This window comes from Ursus americanus, chromosome 30 (genome assembly GCF_024610735.1).
Source record: "Ursus americanus isolate L20-20 chromosome 30, mUrsAme1.1.p, whole genome shotgun sequence".
NCBI lineage: Eukaryota > Metazoa > Chordata > Mammalia > Carnivora > Ursidae > Ursus > Ursus americanus.
Window position 1 is genome coordinate 19,793,151 of NC_142156.1, and position 18,251 is coordinate 19,811,401.

General features: G+C 54.7%; 2 protein-coding genes across 4 annotated transcripts in view; one reads left to right on the forward strand and one right to left on the reverse strand.

Annotated features, from left to right (window-relative positions):
• DNAH10 (dynein axonemal heavy chain 10) overlaps nt 1-11,573 on the forward strand; it is a 126,180-nt gene extending 114,607 nt beyond the window's left edge. For both annotated transcript variants that reach the window (XM_045778772.2, XM_087857428.1), the window contains exons 67-80: nt 975-1,079; nt 1,684-1,838; nt 2,560-2,714; nt 3,702-3,885; nt 4,522-4,722; nt 5,386-5,595; nt 5,761-5,856; nt 6,471-6,642; nt 7,097-7,228; nt 7,406-7,617; nt 7,709-7,876; nt 9,251-9,431; nt 10,507-10,652; nt 11,140-11,573. In XM_045778772.2, the coding sequence (XP_045634728.2) occupies nt 975-1,079; nt 1,684-1,838; nt 2,560-2,714; nt 3,702-3,885; nt 4,522-4,722; nt 5,386-5,595; nt 5,761-5,856; nt 6,471-6,642; nt 7,097-7,228; nt 7,406-7,617; nt 7,709-7,876; nt 9,251-9,431; nt 10,507-10,652; nt 11,140-11,286 (2,264 nt within the window). In that variant the 3' untranslated portion in view covers nt 11,287-11,573. The remainder of the gene's footprint in view (nt 1-974; nt 1,080-1,683; nt 1,839-2,559; nt 2,715-3,701; nt 3,886-4,521; nt 4,723-5,385; nt 5,596-5,760; nt 5,857-6,470; nt 6,643-7,096; nt 7,229-7,405; nt 7,618-7,708; nt 7,877-9,250; nt 9,432-10,506; nt 10,653-11,139) is intronic.
• Nucleotides 11,574-12,137: 564 nt separating this feature from the next.
• CCDC92 (coiled-coil domain containing 92) overlaps nt 12,138-18,251 on the reverse strand; it is a 31,215-nt gene continuing 25,101 nt past the window's right edge. For both annotated transcript variants that reach the window (XM_045778799.2, XM_045778791.2), the window contains exons 2-4: nt 16,659-16,805; nt 16,020-16,061; nt 12,138-13,539 (exon numbers count right to left, since the gene is read on the reverse strand). In XM_045778799.2, coding sequence (XP_045634755.1) covers nt 12,764-13,539; nt 16,020-16,061; nt 16,659-16,788 — 948 coding nt within the window. In that variant the 5' untranslated portion in view covers nt 16,789-16,805 and the 3' untranslated portion in view covers nt 12,138-12,763. The remainder of the gene's footprint in view (nt 13,540-16,019; nt 16,062-16,658; nt 16,806-18,251) is intronic.

Consider the following 18,251-nt stretch of genomic DNA (forward strand, 5'->3'; position numbering starts at 1 on the left):
TTCTGTGTGTCCAGATCTCTTCTGTTGAGGACATGAGGCAGATGGGATCAGGGCCCACCCTAATGGCCTCGGTTTACCTTTGTTCCCTCTTTAAAGGCTCCCACTCCCGATGTGGTCACATTCGGAGGCGCTGGGGGTCAGAGCTTCAACATATGGATTTGGGGGACACAATTCAGCCCATTCCAGTTGGGCAGGAAAAAGGTTGAGGACCGTTGTCCCTACAGGGCTCGCTTCAGTAGCCAACCCTTGCAGCACGCAGAAGGTAGAATTCAAGTCACAGATGTTGACTTACGCAGTTTCTCCCCCAAGAACACATTTCTTCTGTTTTTTGTTTTTGTTTTTTTAAAGAAGAACTTTAGCGTTCAGCCTCCCCCTATCACTAACGAGCGTGTGGTGGAATGTGCTAGCTCTGCAGCGGAGGTCGGCAGACTGTGACCAGCAGGCCAGGTCTGGCCCCCTGCCTGCTTGTGTCAATAGCGTGCCGTTGGAACCCGGCCGGGCCGTCCGGCTGTCCGTCATCTGTGGCTGCTTCCCTGCAGCCGGGGCGGATGAGTGGTTATTACCGAGACCGGCCTGTAACATGGAAAATACTTCCTATCTAGCCTTTGACAGGGAGCTTGCGAACGCCTCTCCTGGATGACAGCAGACGAGAGCTCGCACTTAGAGTTAGGCAAATGACCCACGTTCCACGGAGAAGGTGGCTGCGGACTCCTATTGTGCGGACCCGCAGCCGCCTTCAGCACGAGTGAGCGGGACGCAGCCCGGCTCGCGGGCCCCACGCGCAGACCGAGCCCGTGCTGCGTGTGCTCAGACGCCGCGGACATCCAGTGCGCGGTGGGGTGGGGGGTGCTGGGGGGGGTGCCGGGCGCCACCGCGCTGTCAGGCCTTTCAGTCCGTTTCTCTTACGTTTAAGCTTGTCGTGCATAGAAAACTCCACTTTACGTCATCAGTGCCCGTCTGATGTTTCCCTCCAGGATTGTTTGAGAGACACAAGTTACTCTTTTCTTTCAATATGACGATCAAGATAGAACAAGCAGAAGGCAGAGTCTCCCAGGAAGAATTAGATTTCTTCTTAAAAGGTGACGAATGTGCGTCCTTTCGTTCTTCCCCACTCCTCGGACCCCCCACCGCACACGTATGTAGGCTCATTAAAACAAACCATAGTATTATCAAACTTCTCCTTGGAACTTGGCTTCCAACAACACTGCTTTTTAAAAAAAAATTATTTGAGAGAAAGAAAGAGAGTGAGCACAACCAGGGGGAGCGGCAGAGGGAGAAGCAGATTCCCCGCTGAGCAGGGAGCCCAATGTGGGACTCGACCCCAGGACCCTGATATCATGACCTGAGCCAAAGGCAGATGCTTAACTGACTGAGTCCCCCAGGGGCCCCCCAACAGCACTGCTTTACTAAATATTTCAGTTGACAGCTGCAGCCTCAGAAATGGTTCTGGGCTGGCCCAGAGCAGCGGGTCTCTGCGCACAGGCTGTCCCGAGGCTAGAAGCCACGCCGAGCTGCCTGGGTGGGATCCCAGGCAGTGACAAGGCAAGGCTATACGGTCCTTCTCTGTCCATCCCCTTTGGAGATGTGGGTCTCTTCCCGGAGTAGAAGTCGGAGTCCCGAGCTGCTCGCTCCTCCCGACGCTTTGCTGCCGGCTGTTTACTTCCCATCTTCTGTCGTGATTAGGAAACATTTCCCTGGAGAAGAGCCAACGAAAAAAGCCTTGTGCTTGGTTGTCTGACCAGGGATGGGAAGATATCATGCTTTTATCAGAAATGTTCTCAGACAACTTTGGGAATCTTCCCGATGATGTGGAGAAACACGTGGCGGTCTGGCAGGAGGTGAGACCATGTTCTCTCTCTCCACCTTCCCTTCCCCCCATGTCGGTGGTCTTGAGATTTCAACTGTAGCCTTACTTCTTGTGAGTGAGAAGATGCTCCCGAGTGACCCATTCAGAATAGACTCAGCGCCCCCCAATATCCTTGATGGAATCTCCTTTATCTAGTTCAGCTAGTGTTGTGGGAGAAATGTCCATCTGTCTGTCCATCTGTCCACCCATCTGTCCCTCTATCCATCCATCTGAGAAACGGGCACCTGCCAGGGACCATGTCCCTTGATGGGCACTGGGGACTCAACAGTGAAAAAGATTCAGTCCTTCCCTTCCTGATGTTCATAGTTTTGGGGGCAGGGGAGGAGGTAGAAAATGATGATTCTGACTAGAAGTGACCTCGAAGGGGCGCCTGGGCGGCACAGTCGTTAAGCATCTGCCTTCGGCTCAGGGCATGATCCCGGCGTTATGGGATCGAGCCCCACATCAGGCTCCTCCGGTATGAGCCTGCTTCTTCCTCTCCCACTCCCCCTGATTGTGTTCCGTCTCTTGCTGGCTGTGTCTATCTCTGTCGAATAAATAAATAAAATCTTTAAAAAAAAATAAGTGACCTTGAGGTTCATACTTGTATAGGTTTCATTCCCTTACAATGAGTTTTGGGAACTTCATATAAAAATGGGGGCTTATCTCGTTTCTGAGTTGATGCCACCATGAATGTTCTTTGCTTTTCCCAGTGGTATGACCTGGACTCACTCGAGCAGTTTCCATTCCCCTTGGGTTACGATAACAACATCACCCCTTTCCAGAAGTTGCTTATTTTGCGCTGTTTCCGTGTGGATCGGGTGTATCGGGCGGTGACCGACTACGTGACTGAAACAATGGGAGAGAAGTAAGTGTGTTGTTGAGTTTGGCCCTTCTGTGGGCTTGTCCGCTCCGCACTGCGGACTGGCAGACAGCGGCGGCTGCCCAGCTTCCCAGAGAGCCGCCACCTCCCTGTCTCCGCCCAGTGTTAGTCACTCTAGTTCCGTGCTCTTCAGGAGAGGTACGGTGGGAGCTACATGTGTGAAGTGTTCTAGTAGCCATATTCAGGAAGAAACGGATGAAGTTTTAATAACGCTTTATTTAACTCAGCACATTAAAATATCATTTCAATATGTCAACAGTACAAACATTACTGAGATATTTATTTACTTATTTATTTATTTTTGGTGTTAAGTCTTCAAAGTCCTGTGTGAATTTACCTTTACCCCACATCTCAGTTTGGACTGGCCACACTTGCAGTGCTCAGGGGCCGCAGGCGCCGAATGGCTTCCATGTTGGACAGCGCGGCCCTGGAACTGAAGCCGGGCAGATGACTTGGGCTTGCAAACTCAAGCTCAGATGGCAATGAGTGAGCGGGGCTGGGTGGGGGGACGGGACGGTGGCCCATGGGAGAGGTCAAGCCTCTGGCAGGCGGACCCCGAGGGCTGGATCCCCTGACTCCCTGAAAGAAGCTACAAATTTGGATTTCTCTGTGAAACCACCCAAGCCTGATGTATTATAACTAATTTTCAAAAAATCTTGAGAAGTGGGCCATTCGGGACATACCTGTGGAGTTGTCGGCGTGGAGCCTCTGGGTTGTGTGTAATGGGGGCATCCGCCTGGAAGGGCCCCTGTCGGGAGACGCCCCCACAGATGTGCTGCGGTGCACTAGGGGGATGCAGTGGGGCCCGTGTCACCTAGGAGTTCACCTTCCCGTGTGTGACGTGTATGTAGACACTGGACTCTAACCTGTGCAGCGTTATACCAGAGGAACAGCCAGAAGGTTCCGGATGGGATGAGGCGAGTGCACTGTGGCTGTCCTCCACGAGAGTCCCCTCTCCGTTTCCTTCACTAGGTACGTGCAGCCCCCGATGATCAGCTTCGAGGCCATCTTTGAGCAGAGCACTCCAAACTCGCCCATTGTGTTCATCCTCAGTCCCGGCTCTGACCCTGCCAGCGACCTTATGAAATTAGCCGAGCGTAGTGGTTTTGGAGGAAACCGCCTCAAATTCCTCGCCATGGGTCAAGGCCAAGAAAAGGTAATTGGTTGTTGGAAGGAACGAACTCCAAATTTAGGTGAAGTCCCTGGCCTCCGTTGACAGTGGGTTGGTAACTGGTTTCAAGGGTGCTGCTCCGCGCGTGAGGTGGGAGCACGTCTGGTCCTCTGGGCAGCAGCACTCGGGGGCCTGGATGAGGCACGACAGCTGTATGGTCCTAGAGCAGGCATGCTGTCGCTGCTGACCTTGCGTGACTGCCGGGCCCTGTTGTTCCCAACGTGTGCTCACACATAGTCGTCCTCCCCTTCAGTCTTGGTGACATCCCTGTTTCAGATCAGCACTGTCCTTGCCCCTGTGGCATGGGCGCGGATGTAGTCAGGGCGCTGGTGCGACTGTGCCAGAGAATCCGGAGCTCCTGGGGCTGAGGCCAAGGCCAGCAGGTGGAAGGTGCTGGCCCGTCTTCCAGGCTGGGACTGGCCTGGTGGCCCAGCGGCCCTGAGGGGATTCTGAAAGATCAGTTCTTTGAAGGCAGGCTGTAGAGCTCCTGGGTCACTGGCTTCCTTGAAGCTCCTGCTGGGGTGGGCTGTTCCTTTTCTGGGGGCATGGAGTGGTTCTGTGGGAAAGCACGGGGCCGGCCTGGCTTGGGGACACTGACTCCTCCCTCGTGTCCCGGTGCAGGTGGCTCTGCAGCTGCTGGAGACGGCGGTGGCTCGCGGGCAGTGGCTGATGCTGCAGAACTGCCATCTCCTGGTGCAGTGGCTGAAGGATCTGGAGAAGTCCCTGGAGAGGATCGCCAAGCCCCACCCAGACTTCCGCCTATGGCTCACCACGGACCCCACCAAGGGGTTCCCCATTGGGATTCTGCAGAAGTCCTTGAAGGTCTGGTTCCAACAGCCATCTCCCCAGCGCCGTGCCTCGGATCACTACCGTGCTGCCGCATGTGCGTGCGTGTGCGTGCGTTAGGAAATGAGCCTGGGGCCCAGCCACACCCTCCCGCCCACGCTTCCCACGGCCATCTCTCCCTCTCTCTTCAGAGATGAGCACTGTCCTGTATTGGGGGACGACTGGGGGGGGGGACAGTTATGACTCTCAGGCCTGTCTCTACCACTTCCGCATGTCTCCCAAACACGATCTAGGTTCTTTTTCCTGTATTTCACATTTACCAAACCTCCTTTTTCTCTCTAGTGATGGGCCCTCCCACATCCGCAGTGCTCTCGTGGCTTAGATGCCCCGCTTAACTCACTCTCCAGAGAAGTTGTGTTTGGGAACGTTTTGTCCTCTGTCATCTGTTTTGCGTTTGAAGATTCCACAGTCCAGAGAAGCTAAAGAACCTTCTTTGGGTCATTTGATGAACAGGAGCCAGAACAGTGTGTCGGTCCTTGACTTCTTTGCCAGGCCGTTCACAAGAGACGTTTGCTATGTGGGGAATGGGAAAGGTGGCCACACAGAGGTGCAGGGAGAGCCGAGATGTCGACATTTTGCACCTTCCTCAAAGCTGGACTCACGGGTCTGCGGTTTCAGTCACGATTTGTCTTCTGACAGGTTGTTACGGAGCCGCCCAACGGGCTGAAACTCAACATGAGGGCGACGTACTTCAAGATCTCTCAGGACATGCTGGAGCAGTGTCCGCACCCTGCCTTCAAGTCCCTGGTCTACGTGCTGGTGTTCTTCCACGCAGTGGTGCAGGAGCGGAGAAAGTTCGGGAAGATCGGGTGGAATGTGTACTATGACTTCAACGAGTCTGACTTCCAGGTAAAGATGCAGTGGCTGCTGCTCCCCCTCAGCCGGCTCGTCCCCGCCCCCGCTTTTTCCAAGTTCACGACCGCCCGGCTGCTCCCGCCCACCCTTCAGGAGAGGGTCATCCGTGAGTGACTTTGTGGGTTACAGTATGACCACACCTGTCCCTCCTCTTTGAAGGTCTGCATGGAGATTCTGAACACGTACCTAACAAAAGCCTTCCAGCAACAAGACCCTAGGATCCCGTGGGGCAGCCTCAAGTACCTCATAGGAGAGGTAGGAGCGTCTTGGGGGACCCTTCGTGGGCTGCCTCCTGGGGCTGGAGGTGGGCTGTGGCCTGGGGCCCTGTGCATGACCTGTGAGCCCTTGGTGACTCCCCTCTTGCTTCTGCCACCTGTCAGCCGAAGGCCCTAGGTCTCTGAGGAATTCTGTTAGCTCATCACCCGGGTGTCTTTCTCCTAAGTGGGCTCCATCTCCATGGAGGCTCTGGATTCCCCACTGTGGGGGCTGTGTTCTCTAGGGGATGGTTGTTCCCTGCCCAGTCATACTCCTGTCTGGGGGGCATGGAGGTCCACCCTGAAGACCATTACTTTATACAGGCCTCCCCCATGGCCTGCATGTGGCTCACACAGGGATGTCACCAATTCCAAGGACCAAAGTGGTGGCTGGTTTCTTTGGTGGTTTTGTGGTCTGTTCACTATGTTTTGGGGATTTTGCAAATGGCATATGGGCTCCCCGCACTTCACGAGGGCCCCTCTTGTTCACAGTGGGTCACCAGGCATGCCACTGACATGGTCTGAGCTGCACAGCAGCAGGCCAAGGGCACGTCAGGTCTCGGGTCCCCTGGTGGGTCCTGGGCTCCTGGCCAGCTCTCGGTCCCTGTACCTCAGGTCATGTACGGAGGACGGGCCATCGACAGCTTTGATCGACGCATCCTGACCATCTACATGGATGAGTACCTGGGAGACTTCATTTTTGACACTTTCCAGCCATTCCACTTCTTCCGGAATAAGGAAGTGGACTATAAAATCCCCGTTGGTGATGTAAAGGAAAAATTCATTGGTGAGATTTCTCAGGCATCAAAATGTATGTTGGAAGTGTTTTCTAAGGGAGTTCCCCCATACGTTTCAGCTGTTCTGTTTTCTGTGGTTGGCTTGATGGCTCTTCTGACCTCTCTGCTGGTGGGGATCCTTGCCTGGTGGGCGTGCTCCATGACTTTTTTCGGGGGGGCCCAACACGCACGTTCTTTATAGCCTCAGCACTGATGGAGTCCGTTCAGAAATGGTGACAAACAGATTCCACCTGGAAGGGCAGAGTGGTCCCGGGAAGCTCCCTGAGCCATTTTCATAAATGATAAACATACAGCTGGATTAGCATGTGGTGGTATAGAATTTTTATTTAAAAACACGTCACCCCTTAAGCAGTGGAAATTAGTCTTGCATACCTAGGGATGTTGAGGTGGTGGGCCGTCGGAAATCGACTGTGCGTGACGGGGTACTCTCTGTTCTGATTATAGAAGCCATTGAGGCCCTCCCGCTGGCCAACACACCCGAAGTGTTTGGTCTTCATTCCAATGCTGAGATTGGCTATTACACTCAGGCGGCCCGGGACATGTGGGCCCACCTGCTGGAGCTGCAGCCTCAGACAGGTGAATTCTACCGTGGAGGATGGACTTGGTTTGGTTAGGTGGAAGGTGCTGGCACAGAGTGCTGTTGGTTCTTGCGGGTTGTATATCGTTGATGCCTTCCCAAGAACTAGCAGGCTCAGGTTGCCCCAGGCCTAACGCTCAGATGCCTCGCTTTCCCTAAAAGTGTTCTGGTTTTAGGGGAATCCAGCAGCGGTATCAGCCGAGATGATTACATTGGCCACGTTGCCAAGGACATAGAAAACAAGATGCCTAAAATCTTTGACTTGGACCAGGTCAGGAAGCGTCTCGGGGTGGGACTCTCCCCCACGTCGGTGGTGCTCCTGCAAGAGCTGGAACGCTTCAACAAGCTCGTCATACGGATGTCCAGGTCTCTGGCTGAGCTTCAGAGGGTGAGCACGCACCCAACCTGTACACCGCTGCCTAGAGGCACCACCCGGTTTTCGGATGGTCTTGCCTGACTGCTCTCAATTCTGCGTACAGGCCTTGGCCGGAGAAGTTGGAATGAGCAACGAGTTAGATGACGTAGCCAGGTCTCTTTTCCTCGGGCAAATCCCTAGTATCTGGAGAAAGCTGGCCCCGGACACGCTAAAGTCCCTTGGGAACTGGATGCTCCACTTCCTGCGGCGGTTCAGCCAGTACACACTGTGGGTAAGGGAGAGGCAACGGTCTCTTCATTGGTTTGAGGTTCAGCCTGGACCCCCCCCCAACCATCTCCAACCCCCACCCCTCTCTAACTCCATATGGTACCTTCTGTGAGCAGTTGATTGGGTGTTCTAGAAATGGTCTCTGACTCTACAGGCAGACCCGTATCTTTTTTTTCCTTTTCGTTTTATTTTCAAGACTTTGAAGCGTATTATGCACCATGCGACTTATCCATCTTGGAGTCCATCTTGGCCATTGTTTCTCTGAGTACATTTAGATCTACTTTACTCTTTTTTTTTTTCCCAAGATTTTATTTATTCATTTGAGAAAGAGAGAAAGAGTACCCAGCATGGGGAGAGGCAGAGACAGAGGGAGAAGCAGGCTCCCCACTAAGCAGGGAGCCCGATGTGAGGCTCCATCCCAGGGCCTGGAGATCATGACCTGAGCTGAAGGGAGATGCCAAACCATCCGAGCCTCCCCGGCGCCCCAGATCTACCTTACTCTTCTAAGGGGACTCTGTTTTACGGATGACCCATGTCCTTTCCCCGATGGACACTTAGGGGTCAACACTCTGGCGCCTGGGTCTTTGGACGCGCACATGAGTATATTTCATGGGCAAATCCCTGCAGCGGCAGAGCTGGGTCCCAGGGTGTGCATCTCACATTCTGACCGCTCTTGTCAGATGGTCTTCTAGAGAAGTGGAAACCACCGTGAACGAACACGAGTATATCCTCTCCTCTCTTCCACACTGTGTGTCCTTAATATTTTGGATCTTTTCTCCCTGAGGGGTAAATAATGTGTTTGGGGGTGCATTTCTTTAATTATGGTGAGGTTGAGCATATCTTACGCACATGTAGGTATCTCATTTCTTTTTCTGTGAATCGTTTTTTTGTGTCTTGATTTCATTTTTATCGAATTCTCCATTTTCCAAAAATGATCTTTTAGAGCTCTGTGTATACCAGGGAGATGAGCCCTCTGTCTCCCAGTGTTATGTTTTCCCCAACTTGTCGTAAGTCTTTTGATTTAGCTTATGGCATTTTTTCTGTAAGAAAGTCTTGCATTTTTATTTAGTCAAATATATCAGTCTGCTCTTTACGGCCTCTGGGTTCTGCTTTCCCAGCTCCAAGATCTTGACAACACCCACCGGAGATTTGATCTGGTATTTTTGTGGCTTCGTTCTTTTATATCTGAATCTTTGTTCCTTCTGGAATCAGGCGGTTCAGCTTGTTTTCCCCAGCAGGCTGCCAGTTGTTCCAACGCCCATCTTTTTGCTGTCAAGGTGAACTATGTTTTTATCGTGAACCAAACTTCTGGTCAGCGCTGGCCCTGGCATTTGATGGTGGCCACAGGCTCTTGCCAGCTTCCCTCCCTTCCCTCCAGGTCACCGAGGGTGAGCCCAGCGTGATGTGGCTCTCGGGGCTGCACATTCCAGAATCCTACCTCACGGCCCTGGTGCAGGCCACCTGTCGGAGGAACAACTGGCCGCTGGACCGCTCCACCTTGTTCACACAAGTGACCAAGTTCCAAGATGCAGATGAAGTGAACGAGCGGGCAGGACAAGGTACGGTCAGCCCGCTGGGGAATCTCCTCCCCGAGCCATCCCCGATTCAGAGCAACAAGCATAGTGCGGGCCGAAACGGGCCCGGCCACGTTTGAAAGTGAGGCTGCTGCGGACACTGGCGCTGTGTGTGCACTCTCCGCGTCTTGACCTCTCTGAGGGTGACCACATGCACTGCTCTTCCAGTTTCAGTGTTGAGATCTGGGGTTGATGTCAGGAGGGACCTGCACCATGTTCACCCTGCCCGTTTGTGGGAAGTGGGCTTCTCGGTCAGAATTAGGTCTTTTGAAGAGCTGGGTCACCCAAGGGATTCCTTGGAAACCCTGAGGCGCCAGGGGCGTGGGCGCCAGAAGGCAGGTCAGATGAGGTTGGACCCATTACATTATAATGTCAGGTCCCTTCGACTCTGGTGGCTGACCCTGCACACTCTGGCTGGAAGCCACCATTTCCCAGGGCTGGGCCCCGGAGTCCAAGGACATTTAACCGTGAGCAACACAAGCCCTCTTGAGCAAGCTTAGTGGAGTGTGGAGATGCAGGGGTGCTCACCATCCCCGTAGCACAAGGCCAGCGAGGTCTCAGAGGAACTGGCAGGTGTCAGGGCCACCACGCTCTCTGGGTGAGTGTCCTCTGCCGCTGTGCATGTCTGCCATGTCCTGCTCCCCAGATGCCATTTTCTCTGCTGGGCTTTGACTTCCTGCCCCCACTCCCTCTAGCTCAGGGGGGACTTGGGGTTGTGGTGGTACCAACTGACCAGTGCTGCTGTCTTTATCACCTGGGGGCTCCAGCGGTCTAGGGCTGTGTGCCTTGAAGCAGATTGCTGGGGAAGGTGACCACCCCTCATCCCCTTCACCGAGGCCGTGGGGGAGGCTCATGGGGTCCGCAGAGTGTCCTGTCTGGGCTGTCCCTCCACAAAGGGAAGACAGGACAGCCACCTCTTTTGGGAAAAGGCCTGGGCTGTGTCCGGGAAGGAGAGCGGGTTAGTTATCTTGGTGTGTGCGCCACGGACACCCGGGAGAGCCGCCACCCAGCAGAGCTGCTGGCACCTCCACATACATCCCGCTCTTCCTGCGATCTCCAGGGTGCTTTGTCTCGGGACTGTATCTAGAAGGCGCTGACTGGGATGTAGAAAGAGGATGTCTTATCAAGAGCAAACCCAAGGTGCTGGTGGTTGACCTGCCAATCCTGAAGATCATCCCCATTGAAGCTCATCGCCTCAAACTGCAGGTGGGGGTCACAGCTGGGGCGGTTCAGACGATCTTGCCCTTTAAAACACAGGTGCTTAACCTTTCATGGGTGGGAGAAGCCCTGAGGCAGGGCAAGAGCGTGGAGCCACTTCCTGGGAAGACCCCCGCGTGCACAGGCATGCAAGCAGAGACTCCCGGGGCAGCACAGCTTCACGCTCCGAGCCGTGGTCCAGGCTGACTGCGGGGGAGACGCCTCCCTTCCCATCACGTCCTGTGGGCATTGCCCGACTCATCAGGTCCTTCTATCTGGGGCGGCAGCAGGTGCCTCCAGCCTCGCCCGGCTCGGATCCACTTTTATGGAGCGTGTCCCCGGGAAGCAGCCCCATCTGCGTTCGGCTGCAGAGGGCGGCCCGGCCCGGCTGGCGGGACACGCACTGGGCCGTCAGCACACACACGGAGCGCCCCACGGCCTGGGCTTGAGCTCCACCACCCTCTGGCGGGGCCCCTCACTTGCCTCTCCTTTGCAGAACACCTTCCGGACGCCGGTCTACACCACCTCCATGAGGAGGAATGCCATGGGAGTTGGCCTGGTGTTTGAAGCCGATCTCTTCACCGCAAAGCACATTTCTCACTGGGTGCTGCAGGGGGTGTGCCTCACGCTGAACTCCGACTGACCCTCTGGGCCAAGAAACGCGCACGCCCAGCTCCGTCCATCCGTGGCTGGCAGTGGAAATGTGGGCATCCGGCAACAACGGTCACGGCTGCGGTCAGCTCTCAGGGCCTGGAGCGGCTAGGGGTGGACGGACACGGCTTTTCCTTTCGTGAGAAATCAGCCGATTTACTCTTTCTGTAGAAATTAAGCAACTGGTTTTGTTTTTTGCAACTGTTTCTAAGGATTCTGCGTATTTGGAAAGTAAACACTAGAGACCATTTCAAGGTATGTCGTTTTCCTTCCCTTCTCAGAGGAGACGTGGATTAGGTGGAGGTGCTGGGCTGCTGGGTGGGGGACTCTGCCGGACCCTCTTCCTGGGCTGATGCCACTGCCCCCAGCAGAGATGGCCAAGGTCGTTGGCTGCCACCCCTCCCCCAGAGTCCTCCGGCCTGTTGGGTGAGGGTGAGGACCCTGAGCTGGCGTGTGGTTCCTGCGTGAGCTCCTACCCACACCCTGGCTGGGGCTGTGTGCGGCTGGGTGCGGACTTACGACATCCAGACCTGGCTCCTGGGCATCCCTTCCTTCCATGCACCCTGGGGCCAGACCTGCTGGAGGGTAGGAGGGGTTTTACTCTGCAAGGGAGGGGCGGGGTGGAGCACCAGCAGGGCAGAGGGGCAGGGGCCAGTCAGGGGCACAAGCAGCTTCTGCCAGAGCCTGGAAGCACAGAGCCTTCTCAGGGGCCAGAGCCCTGGGAGAGAACATGGGGTGAGAATGCCGTAGTTATGGGGGGGGGGCAGCTGTTTTTCTCCCTCCTACAGCCTCCCCCCAGCTCCTCCCTCAGGTGATTTAATAAAAGACACAAAACAGAAAGAGGCAGGTTTAGAAAATAAAGTTTGTTGGGATCTTGAACATTTTGGATAAAACTAACAAAAAATATGAACACACGTTCAGGTTGTGGTGATATGAGAAGTAACATCATCTTATTTAGTTCCCATGATATACATATACAGCTGCTCGGCTATCCGTGCCACCCTGGGACAGGCTTGTCGGGAGGTTACAGGGTCTCCAGGCGGGAGCGGGGGCTGCTCCTGACGGGCTGCCCTGGAAGCTGGAGCGAGAGGGTCAAGGTCGGTCGGCAGGTATTGCTCCCGCTGTATAATGAGGCGTGTGACTATCTGATCTCATTAACGTCGAGTAGTGATGCAGCCTGTGGCCTGTGCTTTGTCCACGAGCGCACGGAGGTTACACGGAGTGGGATTAGAAGCAAGCAATTCGGCACACAGGTGTTTGGCCACAGCGATTAGTAAATACGTATTCTGCAGGGACACGATTGTATTTTGGTGTAAGAGAGCAAGAGGAGAAGAATCATCTGTTGACAGGTCTGAAAAAAATTTGGCATGCATGGGAATTAAGAAAAAAAAAAAAGGCGTGGATGAGTTTTTCCTAGTAGTGATCACAGTGCATCGACAGCCGAGGGTGAAGCTCGCCTGGGGCAGGCTTCACACAGTTCTGTCCGTCCCTGAGTGCTTCCTCGCGACTTTCCCTCCGTTCACCTGGTCGACCGCCAGCGTCTCCACCTCGGGCTGGGCCTGTGGCGGGGCGGCGTGGTGGATGCGGTGGGCCACCCCCACGTGAGCCTTGTGCGGCTTCTCCCGGGCCGGGCTCTGCGGCTCGCTCGGGCCACGGTCAGAGGCGATGGGGGGGATGACCAGAGGCCTCTCCTTGATGAGGTGGACCTCGGCGGACTCCCTGGCCAGCAGGAATGGGGTGGGGTCGGGCATGGCATCCACGGGCTCCCGCAAGAGGAGTTTCCGGCTCTCGGCCCCAAATCTGTAGACCTCTTCAAATTCTGGGTGCAGGGGGGCCGAGAGGCTCTTTTTCATCCGGCGGCGGGGCGTTTCGGGCAGCTTGTCCTTGGGGGGGGCCGGCTTGTAGCTGGCCAGCACGGGGCTCCCAGAGGGGCTGCCGTCTGCGGTCCCGCTGGCGCTCATGAGCTTGCGCTTGGCGGCGTGCAGCTGGGAGGTCAGGTAGGCGATGGTGCTGGCGCGCTGCTCGAGCTCGCTGGACAGCATGTTCAGCTTGTGGCTCTTCACCTTCAGCTCCTCCAGGTACTTCTTCTCCCGCTCCTTGACCGTGTTCTCCAGCACCGCGATCATGGCATTCTTCTGCTCCAGCTCTTTGAGCAGCTCGTTGTTCTCGTTCTCCTGGAGCTTCAGCTGGGCTTCCAGTTCTTCACATCTTCTCTTTAGTTCACTGCTTCTGGAAGACCCACCTCCTAGAAGAACAAGCCGGGGGATGGGATTTAGAACCCCCCGAGCAGAGGCAGGGAGTCTGGTCTGGGCCGGCCTCCCCTCCCCAGGGCGGGAGGGGGTGCCCGGTGGCTGCGGGGGGGGGGGGGGCATCGTGCTCCCACCTCCGTCCCCTCTCTCCTCACCCGGGTGAGGATCGAGCGCTCTCTGAGCACCTTCCAGCTCTCGGTTCCCTGGCTCACTGCATAGAAGAATGCCTCCAAACTTCAGAAATGCTGAAGTCACAACAGGCCATCTCAGGGTATCAGACCTCGGCAAATACTTAGTGAGCAGATCCATCTGTCTGCTTGGGCATTTACTAAGCGCCCGCTCCATTCGAAGCACATTTTGAAAGACAACTGTAGACTTTCTTTGTGTCTAAGCACAAAACTCTGAAGCTGCAGAGGAGACAGGAGGGGAGGCTGCAGCCTTCCCTGCCACATGGGTGCCCCCACTCATCACGTCTCAGAGTGGCGGGTGTCCCTGTGCCTGGACCAGGGCTCCGCCTTGGCCCCTAGCCCACTCTGTGCGCACCTACCCCCAGCCGCTCAGGAACTCCCCCCGGGCTGCCTGGGCCTGTGCCTGCCGGAAGCGGGCGTCTGCGGGCACCTCACATGAGGATGCGGGCCGAGCGGGGCCCCGAATCCAGGGCTACGGACTGATGTTTGTTGGCTCCCAACTCTCCAGGAGCTCCTCTGCCTGCCTGCCCCTGCCTCCCTGAGACTCCAGAGAGCTGCTCTTTGGTGATCATTGTTCCCAGGGACCAGCACCTCCTATTTTGCCAATTTCCATTCTTCTACAAGGAGCTCTGCTCTACCTCCTCCTCCACACACATCCTTTCTAGAAGTTTGTCTTTCCCCATAAAAGCTGCACATGCACTGAGCTGCGGCAACTGCTCTTCATCACCTACAGCCAGATTTCCCCAGCTGCCTGAGTGCTCAGTCACTGCATCACTTAAATGACTTTTTAATCTCTATACCCAATGTGGTACTCAAACTTATAACCACAAGAGCAAGAGTCACACGTTCTGGAACTGAGCCAGCCAGGTGCCCCTCACTGTGTCACTCTTTAAACAGATTCTCAGGTCTCCTCCTTGAGCCTCGAATCAGAACTTCCAGGGGAGGAGGTCCAGGAGCCTGTATCTTCCCCCCACCCCTGTGCCCCTAGATGGAGCAAGTTCTGCATCCACTAACATGAAGCAGTGACTTCCAGTCCTGGGGAGGGGAGATGTGCCCCCCCCCCCCCGCCAAGGGCCGGCTGGGAGCTCTCACACTGCCTCCAATTGTCACCTTGAGACCCTGCTGCTGAGGACAGTGGGTGGGTAGCCTCGGAATTTAGGGCTGAGAACCTCGAGGGGCTCTCTAGAGGCCAGGGTAGGAGGGCTCAGGCATGTGAGCTCCGCCCTCCTGTGCGCAGAGAGGGTTCAGGGCAAGAACTAATCTTGAGATTGGCCTGGTCAGGAGGGGGTGGGAAATGAAGATACCCTGATTCCTGGGGTGTGCATGGCAGGGGTGCAGGACACTCTGTTCTCCTGAGTCCCCGAAGGCCCCAATCCTGGCCCAGGGCTGTGGGGGAGGAGGAGCCTAGAGTCCGGTCTCTTCAGTAAGGCCCCTCCTCTGCCACACAGACAAAAGGACACGTGGGCCCCTGAAAGGCATACTCAGGAGACTGTAACCTGAGTGTCACAAATGGAAAAGTCAGTGCTTGGCAGCGCACTGAGACCCACGGAAAGGTCTGTGTCTGTTACCCGGACTTGGACATACTCATGAATAATGACTGCTATAGTGCGGCCTATTCAGGAAAAGGCATCTTAACTCCAGTGTGGATTCTGTACTTTTCAAATCCCCATCGGTTCTGGGGAGCAAGCTAATGGTCACTGGCCACAGGGGCCCCCATTCTAGCTCCTCTGCCCCAGCTGACGTCAGGCTGATATCTTTGGGGGTCCCTGAGGATTCTGGTTGAGGGGAAGCATTTCTGGGACTGCAGTCTAGAGAAAGTCATTCACAATCCTTTGGGGACTATCTACAGTCATTTGCTCACTCAACCATTGTGTCAGGAGTGCCTGCTCTGTGCCAGGTCCTGGGTGAGGCTCGAGGGACAGAGGAGTTGGGACCCTGCTCGTTCTCTTTCTGGTTTAAATTACATTGATTTCTTGATTAGAGAAGGAACACATATCCACTGGAGAAAAATCAGAAAGTCAAGAAAAGCTTCTAACAGACATCCCGAATATATGTGTCCATCAAAAGAAAATAAGACCACTTCTCCCTCCCACTCCACTGACAGCCCCTCATAACACCTCAGAGTCTAAACTTCCTTCCCATCTTTTCTTAGAAAGCTCTGGTCACACAGGCAACTCTTCCTAGCAGATGCATTTTCTGCTAAATGTGTAGCTAGTGAACAAATGGGACCAACATGTGCCACAACCAGAAATAATACCACCATTCCCTTTTGCGGAGGAAGTTCTTACCTGGCTGGTCCGAACTTTTGAGTGTCAGCTCGTATGTTAAATCTAAAAAGGAAATCATATGTATGTTAATTTTTTACATTTACAGTAGGTTTCTAAGCCTTCATCAACTCTGAAAATGCACAACTGATTCCCGCGATCAGCCGGCAAGTCCTGCCCAGACAGAGCAGGGTTTGGCAGTCTTAGTGGCAGGCGTGCAAACGGCACAAGCCACCAGCGGCCACTGTCCTTCCTAGTCTTTAGAGAGACCTTCCTTCCCTAAGACACACTCCGGCATCCATAGTTAGCGAGCAGCTTGCTCTGTGTGTTACACTTCGGCAGTCGGTTCCAAAATGCACTGTGAATCCTAACCACTGCATTTTGATCTCCTAAATCCTCAGTATGCCAAAAAATGGCTTTGCAGCTTCATGCTTGGTGCGTGTCGATTAGGCACAGAGGATGAAGGAAGACCCTGAGAGGGACTCCAGCGATGGTGGGCTTAAGCACGTCAGAGAGAAGAGTGAAATCCCTTCTCGCTCCCCGCCTAAGCAAGCCTGGCACGGCTTCTGAACCGGCCGCTGTCTCAAACAGTCCCGACAACAGGTCCTGCTTTGCTCTACGGCCCGGGGCTGAGGGGGGGGGGCATGCTGGGGCCCCCGGTACCTGTGCAGTGCTGCTGCAGCCGCCTGATCTCGGCATGCAGCCCCTTGAGGGTGCTGGCGTGCTCCCGCTGAAGGAACAGGAGGTTCTTCTGGGCACTGTGCAACTGGTTCTCCAGGTTTGTGGCTGCCATGCTGACATCCAGATGACCTGCGGGAAACATGGACCCTGGTGGCTGTCTCTGACAATGAGGGTCGCAGGTGGAAGGCTGGAAGAGGGCGCTGCCTGCTGCCCGCCCTCCTTGGCTTTGGGGCAGTTATGGGCAGCATGAGGCCTGGCTCTGGAGGCAGAAGGGGTACATCAAATGTGGCCTGACTCCAAATCTTAGCTTTTCCACATGCCACAGAGACTTCAACAGACTGTGACCGAAACTGCTAGATTGCCAAAGATTTCCCTGACAAAGTACACACTGACAGCTTCCTCTCGGAAAAACCGGGCATCTGGGCAACGGGGTGAATGTTTCCTCAAAATGATATTGAGAGCTGACCAAAGCAAGGAGTAGGAGGAAGAGGCGGGGAGAATTCCAGAAGGAAGCCCCTGAATTTCACAGAGCTGAGAGGAGCCACGCATCATTCTTTGGGAAAGGGCCCTGTGGTGACTATGGGAATCTGGAGTCTGTCCCCAAACCCTGCCTCCCTGCCCGCAGTGGCTTCAGTCATCAATCATCAGCTGCTCACTCAGGGCCTCAGATTCTCTGCCTTTACTGTAACTCGAGAAATGTGGTAAAGTCAATTGGTCTTTCTGGAAAAGCTACCAAAGAAATTTAAGACGCCTTGCATAGCACTCAAAAATGCAAAGAACAAAATGTGGATTATTTCCTTATAAATTATTCTTGCAAACACAGAAGCTCAGAGTGCATTTTTCCTCATTTGCTATGCCAAAGAGCCCTCCCAGAGGAGACACCACTTCTCAAAGGGGTTCCAGTATGTGGATAGCTCTGCAGATGACCACACACCCAGGTACTGTCACCACACTGGGTGACACCAGTCACTGTGATTTGTAAGACCAGTGCCATATTTATACCCCAGCTCAGGAGCTAAGAAAAGTTCATAACTGGAACTCTAGACATGCATCTTCACTCACACGGAAACACTTCCCAGGATCTCCTCGGGCCACAGGCTTCTCTCCAAAGGAAAGTTAAGGAGGAAATAAGAGTGTGACAGGCAAGCCCAAGAGTGAGGGTAAGGGGAACAGGTACAGAGGAACAAAAGGACATTCTGGGGGGAGAGGGGCACGGCACAGCATCCGGTGGCAGTGTTAGCCGCTTCCCCTCATCTGGGGTGGGGGTGGGGGTGCCATTTGGCAAAGTGTGTCTGGAGCCTGGGAATATATCACCCCTCTGAATTTGGGATTTCATTTCTAAGAATCAACCGAAGAACAAGATTTACTTTTGTGTGAAAAGAGGTAGCCGTGACAACGGCTGTTACAGAGCAGTTCACAGTCAGAAAAGACCACAAACAGAATCCAACAAGAGGGAACTAGCTAAGCAAATTGCAGTGATGGTTTCTAGGGAATAGAGATGAGATTTCCCAGGCCTCTAACTCGGCTTCAGGCCGGCTACAGCTGAGGCTAGGGTCAAGTCCATCAGACAGAGCT